Below are 11864 nucleotides of genomic sequence, written 5' to 3'. Positions count from 1 at the left end.
TGTCCTAACGAGGTTGGAGAGTAAAGGGGAGGAAGCTGTGATAATAATAATATTTTTGTCCGGAGGCCAGGAGGGGCCAAGGAAGAAAAAACAAAACAAATGTGTGCCCTCGATTTTAATAATTGCTACGCATGGATTATCTAATTAGTGCTGTTGATTTATCTGTTTTGCCTGATCCCCAGAGGACACCAAATGCATTCAGTCAGCGGGAGGTTCGAAGGAAGACGATTGGTTGATTGATTTTACTTCAGGTACGTTAAAGGGGACATAACACAGTGTTGTGTTTACAAGTATACAAGTGCCTGAGCAATGGAGCAAGTGGAGCATCCTCATTACTCAATTAGGGGGAGCAAAGTTATGGTTTTGCTACCCCACTTTTTGTCTCTTTAAAATAAACTTATCATCATACAGTCCTCGCAATCAGGTGATTATATTTAAGCAGCCTATATCATTTTTCTATTTTCAGCAACTGACAAAAACAAGTAGTGAAAAAATCTGATGTTCTCAGATCACCATTTGAGTTCAGTCCAACCCGTTGTGAGAGTGAGACAGACAGAGCGGAGCTTTTCCTCACAGCGACAAAGTGTCTGAATTAGTAACTTGTTTAGACTTCTGCAAAATACTCTGCTTTAGTTTCAGTTTTAGTCAGAGTTTGGACAGAATTATTTTTAAATATGATGACGCATCACTCCGTCTTCTTCGCTGTACTTTCATTATCATGATCATTCTCTCGTTTTCTCATACAAGTTTAAGGGGAAGTAAGGTTTAGTCTTCAACTGAAACGGCCCTTTTAAGTCTTGAGGAGCAAAAATCACCTGCTGAGTTGTGCATTAAAATAGTCCTTGATTTGAGATAATGTAGGTTAAAATAATCTGCTTTTGAAGTTATGATTGTTTATTCCTGTATAACATTACAACTACATCAGCTAGTGGTGCTAATAGCTCCCACTAGAACCTGTTTGTGGGATTGGAAAGAATCAGGAACTGAAGTTTTATCCTCATGGTGCATCAATTATTGATATTTATTTCACAATATTCTTCCATCATCTACAAATGAAGCTTGTTTCACACAGCAGTGAAGCATCCATACATACACATCATACTGCAATAACAAAAAATATATATAGTTACATGACAGAAGAGCTTATAGAAATAACTGTTCTTACTGTTAGCTTTGTTAAAGCATGTTAATATATTTTTACTTATTTGCCAGCAGTGACCAAAATAATTTCAGTTCACCTAAACGACTAAAGCACTAACTATCCCTCCTGGAATCTCAGGAGAAAAGATCAGTTTTCAATCTAAACTTTTTTTAATAACCAAAGTATAACTGCCAGCTGATTTTAGGTGCAGAAGGAGGTGAATAAGAGGAATTACAGTGAACTGGAAGCGAACAAATTGCACAACATCACCACAAACTTGCATCATTAGCAAACATTATGTAAGCAAGTAAGCGACCTATGATGACGTTCTGCCAAGCAAAACTCTTTCAGTTTGGATCTGTAATTCTGGAGGCATGAAACATAGAAAAGAGAGATCCCAGGAGCTCCAGTAATGATCTTCTCCTTCACAGACATGTATCCACATCTAAAGGCTCAACTTCCTGTTCCACCACTACATTACTTTTTCCTTGTCTGTTTTCAATATACCTTACAATAACTGACAAAAATAACTTATCTTGAAGAAAATAACTTACTTTAATAATACTTTAAAAACTTAACAGGATTTAAGATAGGCTTAGCTAAAAACAGAAGTAGCAAAAGTGACTCTTAACCTGAAGCAAACTGTTATTATGAATGACTTCTTATAAGATGTCACTGAGAGAAAAAACTTTTTCTGTGTGAGTGATACTCATCCAAACAACCATCTGTTCACCTGTTGGTCACTGAGGGAGTAAACAGAGTGTCACTACTGCTGAGAGAAATTAACATTGGAGTACAAAGACTCTGAAACATCTTTGGCATCAGTTTGTGCTTCAGTGTGTATGCGAGGTGCAGAGTAGATAACATTATCAGTATGACCACGGGGGGCGCTGCTGTGTGAGGAGGCAGCACCGCTGGAAAGATCTACCTGAGTGTAGACGAGTTCACTTGAGTCGTCTTCAGTCTGGAAGAAAACAAAGAGCTCAAGGTTTATAACTTATTGACTGTTTTAGTCTTAATAGCCACTTAAATCTTCTATTTTAGTTTGTAACTGAATTACATTTTCTTTTCTTTAAATATACATAACCAACAGAACTCTAAAGTTCCAAAAGATTACTATTTTTTTTATCTTGAGTGCGCAAATTATCATCATGTGCTAATGTCACTTTTGTCAGTTGTTTGGAAAAAGCAAAGCTGCTGCCTACAGTAAATGTTTTCTATTGGACTTTGATAATTAAAAGAGAGAGAGAAAAGATAAAAGGTTTGATAAGAGATTTGTTCTGGTTCGATCGATCTGGTTATTTTTGCCGAACATGAACAGGATCCAAAATGGAATCAGCTATCAGAACCCATCTCTAAGTATGAAGTAGGAAGCTATTCCTGGCACAGGAGTAGGGTGTAGTTATCGGATTTGCTGCTAGGTACTGTATGCCTTCAGTTTGGTAAAACTGAAACTGGGGCTGAAAGGGAGAAGATTCACTTTAGAGTTTCTTCTCCTTCCTACAGTTGGATGTTTGAGCTTCTCATCCTTCTAGTTTGACACTAGAAGGATGTTTTCACATTCATCTGCTGAAAGTGGAAAGTTTCTCTGTGCTCATTGAAAATCTGATTTTAAGGGGCGGGCCTGATTTGTGACATTACAACTAGTTTGGATGCCATTTTAGGATTTTAACATGGCAATCGTAAGACTCACTTTTATTCTCCGGCTTTTAATTGTGTTTAATCTGTTTTTATTTCTATCTGATTTATTTGGGTTTAAATTTGCATTTAAACTTGTTTCTATTTTAACCTTGCTCTATTTTTCACGATCATCTGTTATGCACATATATGTCCTTATGTTTGTATGTGTAGATATTTGTCTTTGTGAAGCACTTTGGTGCAAAACCTGTTTGCTTTTTAAAGTGCTATAAACTTTACTTGATTAAAAGTACCACAATATAAAAATACTCCATTACAAGTAAAGGTCCTGCATGAAAAATCCTACTTTAGTAAAAGTACATAAGAAGTTAAAGTATTGCAGTAAAAGTAGTGGTTTTGTCCCTCTGACTGATATATTATTATATATGACATCTTTAGATTATTAATAGTGAAGCATCAGTGTTAAAGCAGCATGTTACTGTTGTAGCTGCTGGAGGTGGAGCTAGTTTACACTACCTTATATACAGTTAGCTAGTTCAGTCCAGTGGTTCCCAACCTAGGGGTCGTGCCCTCCAAAGGGTCACCAGATAAATCTGAGGGGTTGTGAGATGATTAATGGGAGAGGAAAGAAGAAAAAACAAAGTTCTGATACACAAATCTATTTGGACTTTTTCTCTAACCTTTGATTTTTGGTGAAATATTGGATCACTTGAAAATTTATTGAAATGAAAGCATGTGAGAAGTTTATAGGGAAAAATCACTATTTGGTGGAGCTTTTAACAACTCATAGACATGTGAAATGTGACCCCGACTACACACTGCTTTTTGTAAGACGTCAGAAATTAAAAAGGTTGGAAACCACTGGTTTCATCTTTAACAATGTGTTGTATTTTAAAAGCTTGTTATATTATCCATTGTGTCAGATCTTCATCTGATAAGTGACTAAAGCTGTCAAATAAATGTAGAGGAGAAGCCGCCAATTGAAGCAGAGCAGAGTTAGCAGGTAGTGAATGTACTCTTAAAGCTACAGTTTCTCAGTAAAAAAATGCTACAGCATCTCAAGACCCAAGCCAAGTCCCTGTGTCTTGCTTGTCAACTGCTGAGTAAAGTGAAGATTAACATTGATGTCACTGTGGCTACAACTTCGACCCTGAAGAAGAAAACAAAGTCTCCCCTGTGCTTCCCAACCATGATGTGGATGCTGATGCAGGAATGGTTAACATCACTGTTTTCTAACCACAAAGCTAAAATGCTGTCAGAGTTTTTTCTTACTTTGTTCAGAGGACGGGATGCTGTGGCAGTGACGAAGCTGTAGTCATCTGAGGTTTGGACTCCATTTGGTTTGGTGAATTTGGCAGAGTAAGTTGAAGAGATTTCCACAGGAGGAGATCTGCTCTGTCTGCCGTCCTCTCTGGTCTCCTCATACACTCGGTTGGCCTGCAGCAGAAGAAGAAGAGGAGGGGTTTGGTTTGTATTAATATCAGCTGGTTTCACAAACACTAACAATGCTCAGATATCACAAATTCACTTAAACTCACCCGTGTGACATTAGCATATTCTGTTTCCACAGGAGGTTCTGAAAAACAAGATTAAGATTCAAGATTAAGTAAACTGTTAAAACATCTGTCAAAGAGACACTTTAGTCCTTTCTGACCAAATTGTTCCAGGAACTACTGTTGCCCATTCCTGTTTGAGCATCTGAAGAACTCTGATGACAGGTTTAAAAACAACAGTAGTAATATTCACATATAAAGACACAGTCATCGCTTTGTTCTGTGTCTTTCCTGTTGTATGATTCTGATGTTTGAGTTGAATGTAATGAATGTATGAAAAGGAGATTGAAAACTGAAAACTGTATATTGTTTTTCAGTTATTTGCTCCTTTTAGCCACTAGTCCATAACTAACAGTAGCTAGAAAGATAGCTTTTATAGTTAGCTAAAGCTTGCTATAAACTTTAAAGATGTGTTTTAGCACAAATGTGAAGCAAATTTACTCCTGACTTTATTTATGTGAATTTGGCAGTTGGACAGTTTGTGGTAAATGAACACACAAACTGCACAACTTAGACAATAACCAACATGGACTGCTCCAAACTTATCAGCAACTCAAAATCTATTTTCCTTTTGTCTCTGTTCACTCACAAAGTCGAACAGTTTCAGGAAATGTGAATCTTCACTCAAAGTTTTTACTCAAGTTGAAAAAAATGTAATTCCCACAAATTTGTCTGTTTACATCCACCTGCATCTTATAAACTTAGTATTTAACTTTGTGATTAATCTGTGTGATAGTTTTAAACACTTGAACTGTGACAATATTTAATGTAAAATGAAACCAGCAGTGATGACATGTAATATAACTTTCCCCTGTAGATTAATATCATGTGGTCATATCTCTGTGTCATCACAGAAGTCTGGAGAATATCTTGGTGAAAACAGACAAAACAAGATTCAGAAATGTTGAAGCTGCCATAAGATTAAATGTTTTTAACACCTGCTGACAGAAGAGGTACAAGGGTTGGTTTATGGTGTCGTTAAAGTCCACCTGAGTATAATTTGGTCAGTTTTAAACTCTTGTGAAGGCACACTGTGTTTCTGCCTGGATCATTATGCATTCATTTACCTAGTTGTTACCTAGTAAATAAACTGTACCTTTGAAAAGTTTGTCTTGAAACAATACACTAAGCTGACCAGCTGAGTACAAATTGCATGTAGTTTATGAGAATATTTGTTTCACATGTGAAAGCTTGTTTGTTAGAAATAGTTTCAGATGTTCACCTTTGGGTTTAGAGGCTCTTTTCTTGCAGTACATCAGCACAGCCACGGAGAACAGGAGCAGCATGACGACCAGAGTCAGACCCACGTACGGTAGCACATCTGTTGTAGTTTGAACAGTAGAACAGGTTTATGGTGTACACTGACACTTGTTGTTCAGTTTTACATTGCATATAAAATACCAGTCAAAAGTTTGGGCATGCCTCCTCATTCAAGAGTTTTTATTTATTTCTATTATTTTCTACATTGTAGAAAAATACTGGAAACATCAAAACTATGAAATAACACATATGGAATTATGTAGTAAACAAAGAAAGTGTAAAAAAGTTTAGATTCCTCAAAAAAAGCCACCTTTTTTGTTTACTACATAATTCAATATGTGTTATTTCATAGTTATTTCATAGATTATTTCAGTATTCTACAATGTAGAAAATAGTAAAAAAAAAAAAAAAAAAAAAAACAAGAAAAAAACCTTGAATGAGTAGGTACTTTTGACTTGTACTGTTGTATCTGGGAACATGTAGAAATGGACTCTGAACTAATAGCAACACCTGGATAATTGCAGTATTACCAACTGAGCTTTACTACTGACATTATAACAATACTGAAATAAAAAAAAAGAAACATGCAAATAAACAAATTCATGTACTTGCACATGTAACATTAAACTTAGTCACAGAAAATCTTTCTGATTGTCTGGCAGGTGTTGGTTAAAGAGTATGTACACCCTCGACTTCTGTCTGGCTGCTTCATGCCAGAATATTTAAAAATGTGATGTAGAGAGTGAAGTGGAGGCTTGGCAATGTGGTACGTGCAGGGGGACAAGAGACTGATTTACACACTGACCATCACACTGGCCTAGACATACTAGGCTGGTTTAGCAGCTTTGGAGGGTTTTGTTTTTGCACACAGTGTGTACTGATGGAAAAAATCATCTGTAACTTATCTAGGAGAGTCCTCTGTCTCTGTGAGTAAAAGTAAAGTTCCAAAGGTAAATGTACCTGAACCTCCAGCTGGCGTCTCAGTTTGCTGCTCTTCAGACTGGTTGGTGGTTTCAGTGGAGCTTCTTCTGAAACTCTGTGTTGTTGCTGTGGAGGCTGATTGAATTGATGTTAAAGAAGGTCTGAGAGTTAAGTTTGGTTTTGAAGTGGGTGGAGCTGTGAACAACAAAAAAGAAACAAGAACACTGATACAAAAGAAATCCTGATGAGAGAAATAAAATGGTCCTTTAGCTGATCAGCTGCTTAAAAACTGATGGCGACATTTAAATGAAATAGTCAGTTTATTATTTTTATTCCTAAAAACACTGATGCAGTAAATGGACACTTACTGTATCGATCATCCCATTGATTTGCTAGACCAAATATCAAGTTATTAAAATATCAGCTGCAGTCAGAAAAATGTGAAAACTTTCCTCTGACCAAAGCCCGGATTATGCTAGGGGCCTCCAACCTCTAAAACCCACCCTCCAAACCCCCACCAACTGTGGCCTCTTCCTGGCTTTCCTTTTCCTTTTTTTGAAAATCAAATAAATTAGTGTGTGTGTACTGAAATACAAATCAATCAATCAATGCAGTTACTTTATTTGCAAATAAGAAAAAAATATGATTGGTTTGCTGGCTGTGTCTGTATCATGATGATGACGATGAGTCAGGTCAGGTTAGATGGTGACTGTGGGAATTGAGCTGACAGCGTGTGAAACATCTTCAAATACTTCAAACATCATGGACAACAAACGTTGGAGCAGCAACGAGAAGGACAAAAAAGAAAAGGATATCAAAGACATTGAACTTTGGAAAAACATACCATCCATCTCCACTGTTTTCAAAAGTCGGCTTGCTAGAAAAGAGCCTGGAGAGGACAATGCTAACAGCGAAGAGGAGGAGGACAGCAATGCGGCAGCAGCAGCTAGTTCAGCTGAGCATAAGCATGAAATTGAGACAGAAGGCAGAGAACCACAGCCCTGCGATAGCAGGGCCACCTGTCCAACTGCTCCACCCTCATCTCCACCTGAGCCCGACACTGATGCGGATGGCAGAGACCTGGTGGCGGGTAGGTTACCAATTTAGAAGCCCCACAATTTATCTTTTACTTTTTACCTATTTCAACCATACTTTTAGCTAACTATGTCAACCATTCAGGCGCCATAATGGAGTGACTGAGGGGACTGTTAAAAATTGTGCGGGGGTATTTTTTCATAAGATAAAATCAATTGATTTAACCACATGGCTAAATGACAGCAACACAGGGGCATGTGACATATAGCGTCTTACTCTGTCAGAACAGTGATAGCAGGGTGCTGGGGAGCGTGGTGAGAGAAAAACCTCTCGCCTCTCACCGCACACGCACGTCAAGTTCATCCCAGCGCCCAGCGTTCATCCCTAAGGCTACTGTTTCAAAATCAAAGAATACATTTATTAATCTGACAACTCACAAAATAAGGTCTGTCTGTCTGTTTATATCCTGTTTAAGCCTTAAAAACTGAGAAAATCCGTAGACATAGGTTGGCCATTTTATGGTATAGTATTTTATTTACTTGATATGTTTTTCTATATTCGTGTCCTTAAATCTGTGTTGCATGGCTTGTGTGTTAAGTGTAAATTACCATTTTACTAACCCATAACTGCATCTTTAACGTTTTTATCAAGATCAACATAATGATTATTGTGTTTGACCTATATGTACTGTTTATTGCTGCTCCACATGTCTGCATGTATCAAAAGATGGTTGTGGTGAGTATTGCTGGCTGTGTTTTGTTGCTTCATGTTGCTTGTGTATGCCATTGAGCTACACACTGTATGCTAATGTGTTGATATTGTTGCTGTTGGCCCGGGAACGTATTGCTGCAGTCATGTGTTGTAAATCCTGTATGATAGAAGATATCTACAGGTGTTCATAGGCTGTAGCCTGTTAGTGTAAATCCTGTATAAGATACAGGTGTTTCCAACAGATAGTAGCCTACGCTGAAAACCTATAATTCAAAACCTGGATTGCACGTGTGGAGCTGTGGGGGGGCCTCCAGGATTTTGTGCCCAGGGGCCTCTGCATTCTTAATCTGTGTCTGCTCTGACCTCCAGAAACATGAAGAAACATTTTCATGACTTTCAGTAGAAACTCACCATCTTTGACAATGATCTGAAACTCCCAGTATGGATCTATTGAGAAAGGTATGTCCAAACCACACCTGTAACGTCCGGAGTCAGATTTGGTCAGCTGTGTGATGGTCACATCCAGACGACTTCCTTCAGGTGTTTCTTTATATTCCATGATGTATCTGCCTCTTTGAGCTCTGTTATTATTCATTTCAACAAGAATGTCTTTCTTCGTACATTCGTTCTTACAGAAGTACGTCCTTTCTCCAGTCCAGGTAAAGGGACATTCAACTGTGATACTTTGTCCTTCAGTTCCTGTAAAACTGTGGATTTCTGCATTGATGAGACCAATGTTTCCATCCTGCAGTGCTGTTGAAAAAAAAAATCAATAGTCAATAATTCACATTTACACTGATCCACAGAGTCACACTGGGAGCTGCCCAGTTCAACCAGTCTGTGATTTAACTTGATTTAGTCTCTGTCAGGAAGGACTCGATGGATGCAACATAAATTCTCACATTTTTCCAATGATTTGTTTTGATTTGATTCCATTTGAATGTTTTAAATTACATTTTTGTCCTCATTAATTTGTTTTCTTTTAGCTACTGTCCTTTATTATGGATTTTGAAGAACAATAATGAAACCAGCATCTAACAGTCTGAAGTGATATTTTCAGCTGTGTTAACATGCTGTTCAATGTGCTGCAGTTTAGCAGCTAATTACCTATCTATCCTGCTAACTCACTTTTCTCCAGTGAATGTTTGTTTGGTGGCTCGTTCAACAAGCTAAGGTGCAAAACAAGACGTGTCTTCATGCTTATAAGTTAGATAAGTTGGAGACTTTATGTGGGTTGTTGCTTGAGTCTGTGGCTCAGCAGTTGACTGCTGTTAATTGCATGTCAAATGTTCACGTTAATGGAAACTTTAAAGAATCACAAACTATCATATGATGTCAAAATTAAAGAAGTACAAAGAACCACATAGAATATAAATTGGTAAATTATTTTTTGTATAACAACCAGGGTTTTTCCACATGACAAAACAGTTGTATTCACACACTTTGCGTTCTTGAAATGACATTGATTTACTTCGGCTGCTACTCATATGTTTCTCTGGTTCTGTAAGAAATAATATTTTTTTGCAGAATGTAACAGGAAGGTAGTTTGTAATGCAGTTAAGCTAAAACAGTCAGGCTGAAGCAACAGAACACACATTTTATTATGAGTATGTTAAATAAAATACAACAAAAAGAAACTGAATTTTGTTTTGTATATAACACAGTTAGAACAAAAGTTCATTTTAGATAAATGTGAACATTTCTTAAAAAGGATGATTTCTGGGTGTGTCCTGGTAGCTCACTGACCAAGACGCATGCTACATAACCACAACGTCCGTGGTTTGATTCTGGCGGCACTTTGTCACCTCCTAGTCTCTCTCTCTCCCCCTTGTTTCCTGTCTACTCTCTACTGTTGCTGTAATAAACTCTTACAATGACAGACTGTCAACTGAACTGAACAAAACTCATTTGCATGCAAAAATAGAAAAAAAGTCAGTTACTGAAAATTCTCAATGAATAAACCTTCAATGTTACTGATTAAAAGGATCATTTTGAGGAAGTAACAAGTACTGGTAACGACTTACATTTTAAAGTGACTCTGATCATCATGTTTAACCACAGAAACATGAGAAACTGCTAATTTATCACCCACCAACTCTAAATAAATAAAGAATATAACGTAATAAAGAGAAACAGAAATAGAAAGTGAATGTACTCACTGAGGAAGAAGAAGCAGATCAAAGTGTGACAAACTTTCATGTTGAGGCTCTGATGGTTTAATTCAGCCTCTCTTCCTTCTTCACTGGCCAACCAGGAACTTCTCACTTCTTTAAATGATGGAGTCCCTCCCCCAAACACACACACACACACACACACACACACAGCTCTGCTCTCCTCACCATCAGTTTCTCTTTCTACTGCAGGTCTGAGTTGACCTGCAAATACATGCAAGATTTTAGAGCTGTAATGATTAGTGCAACTATTTTCATCATAAAATAATCATTTTAGTCATTTTGTTCAGCAGAAATGACAAATGTGCTGGTTGCAGCTTCTCAAATGTGAGGATTTGATCCTTTTCTGTGTCAGACATGATGGTAAATTTTTAAGTTTCTTTGGATTTTGGACAGTTGATCGGACAAAACATGACATTTTAATATATCACCATGGGATATTTTCTGACATTTTATAGACGAAATGAGAGAATAATCAGCGGATTAACTGTTAATGAAATTAATCTTTAGTTGCAGCCCTACAAGGTATAATATTTCAAAAACAGGAAAACAGCACACTCATAACTCTGATGCAGTTTGCAGAAACATTGATCCTTCATTTGTTATGACTGTGCTGCTTTCTCATATCTTTTTATGTCTACATGTGAGTCAACACCTCACAAGAACAAGTACACAGGAGTTGTTCAATTTCACATAAAGTCGTTTGGCTTCCAGAGATTCAAACATTTCTCTACTGAAGAAGAGTGTTTGGAGCTTATTAACATAACAATCATCATTATTGATGATCCACGACACTGATTTGTGTTATTATGTTAGAAGTTTGGTGAAGCAAGTCAAATCAAATTTATTTACAGAGAACATTCAAAAATGTTGATGACCAAAGTGCTTTACAGAGAAATTTAAGATACAGTTAATTAAAAGCAAAATAAATAGATAAATAACTAATGGACCAAATTAAAACAATTTTATCACTATATTAAAAATGAAGGGGAAACAAAGGCGTTTGTATAAAGGTGGGTCTTTGGCAAGGATTTAAAAGTGGTGATTGTTGGGGGAAGATCTGACAGTGAAGATCAAACTGTTTAGCGAAAAAGCTGCGTCACCTTTGGATTTTGACTGAGAACGTGGAGTAACTGATCAGAGGGTCTGAGGGCTCTATCAGAAATGTAGGCTGGTGCCAAACCATTCATAGCTTTAAAGAGGACATATTACGTACATTTCCAGGTCTATGTTTATATTCTGGCTCAACTGTGATATATTTGCATGATTTACAATTCAAGAAACTCCTTATTTATCTTATGCTGGCTCTTTATGCAGCCTTTCAGTTCAGCCTCTGTCTGAAACAAGCCATTTTAACTCCTGTCTCTTTAAGAACCCCCTCCTGATGAGCCCAGTAGAAAATGTTGCAAACAAAAAGTTCAGCGCAGGTTAAAG

General features: G+C 37.2%; 1 protein-coding gene across 2 annotated transcripts; it reads right to left on the bottom strand.

Moving 5' to 3' along the window:
- Nucleotides 1–1002: 1002 nt before the first annotated feature.
- On the bottom strand, nt 1003–11104 carry LOC137185078 (CMRF35-like molecule 8). Of its 2 annotated transcripts, none has more exons than XM_067593311.1 (7): nt 10419–11104; nt 8671–9012; nt 6559–6708; nt 5555–5653; nt 4318–4355; nt 4052–4216; nt 1003–2105 (listed from the first exon to the last, which is right to left on the bottom strand). In XM_067593311.1, the coding sequence occupies exons 1-7, from the start codon at nt 10456–10458 to the stop codon at nt 1908–1910; spliced, it is 1032 nt and encodes a 343-aa protein (XP_067449412.1). In that variant the 5' UTR covers nt 10459–11104; the 3' UTR covers nt 1003–1907. The 2 variants fall into 2 exon arrangements, with proteins under 2 accessions (XP_067449412.1, XP_067449411.1); XM_067593310.1 differs by having other exon boundaries at nt 6553–6708; nt 10419–11102.
- Nucleotides 11105–11864: the final 760 nt, after the last annotated feature.

This window comes from Thunnus thynnus, chromosome 6 (genome assembly GCF_963924715.1).
Source record: "Thunnus thynnus chromosome 6, fThuThy2.1, whole genome shotgun sequence".
Classification (NCBI taxonomy): Eukaryota; Metazoa; Chordata; class Actinopteri; order Scombriformes; family Scombridae; genus Thunnus; species Thunnus thynnus.
This window is presented reverse-complemented; position numbering and strand designations above follow the sequence as displayed.

Bases quoted from the DNA above. Each gene is read 5' to 3' on its own strand.
- LOC137185078 (XM_067593310.1), bottom strand. From the start codon at position 10,458: ATGAAAGTTTGTCACACTTTGATCTGCTTCTTCTTCCTCA. The intron at 5,654-6,552 runs GTACATTTACCT...AAACTACAACAG, and splicing joins GACGCCAGCTGGAGGTTCAG to ATGTGCTACCGTACGTGGGT. The intron at 4,356-5,554 runs GTGAACATCTGA...CTTGTTTTTCAG, and splicing joins AAGAGCCTCTAAACCCAAAG to AACCTCCTGTGGAAACAGAA.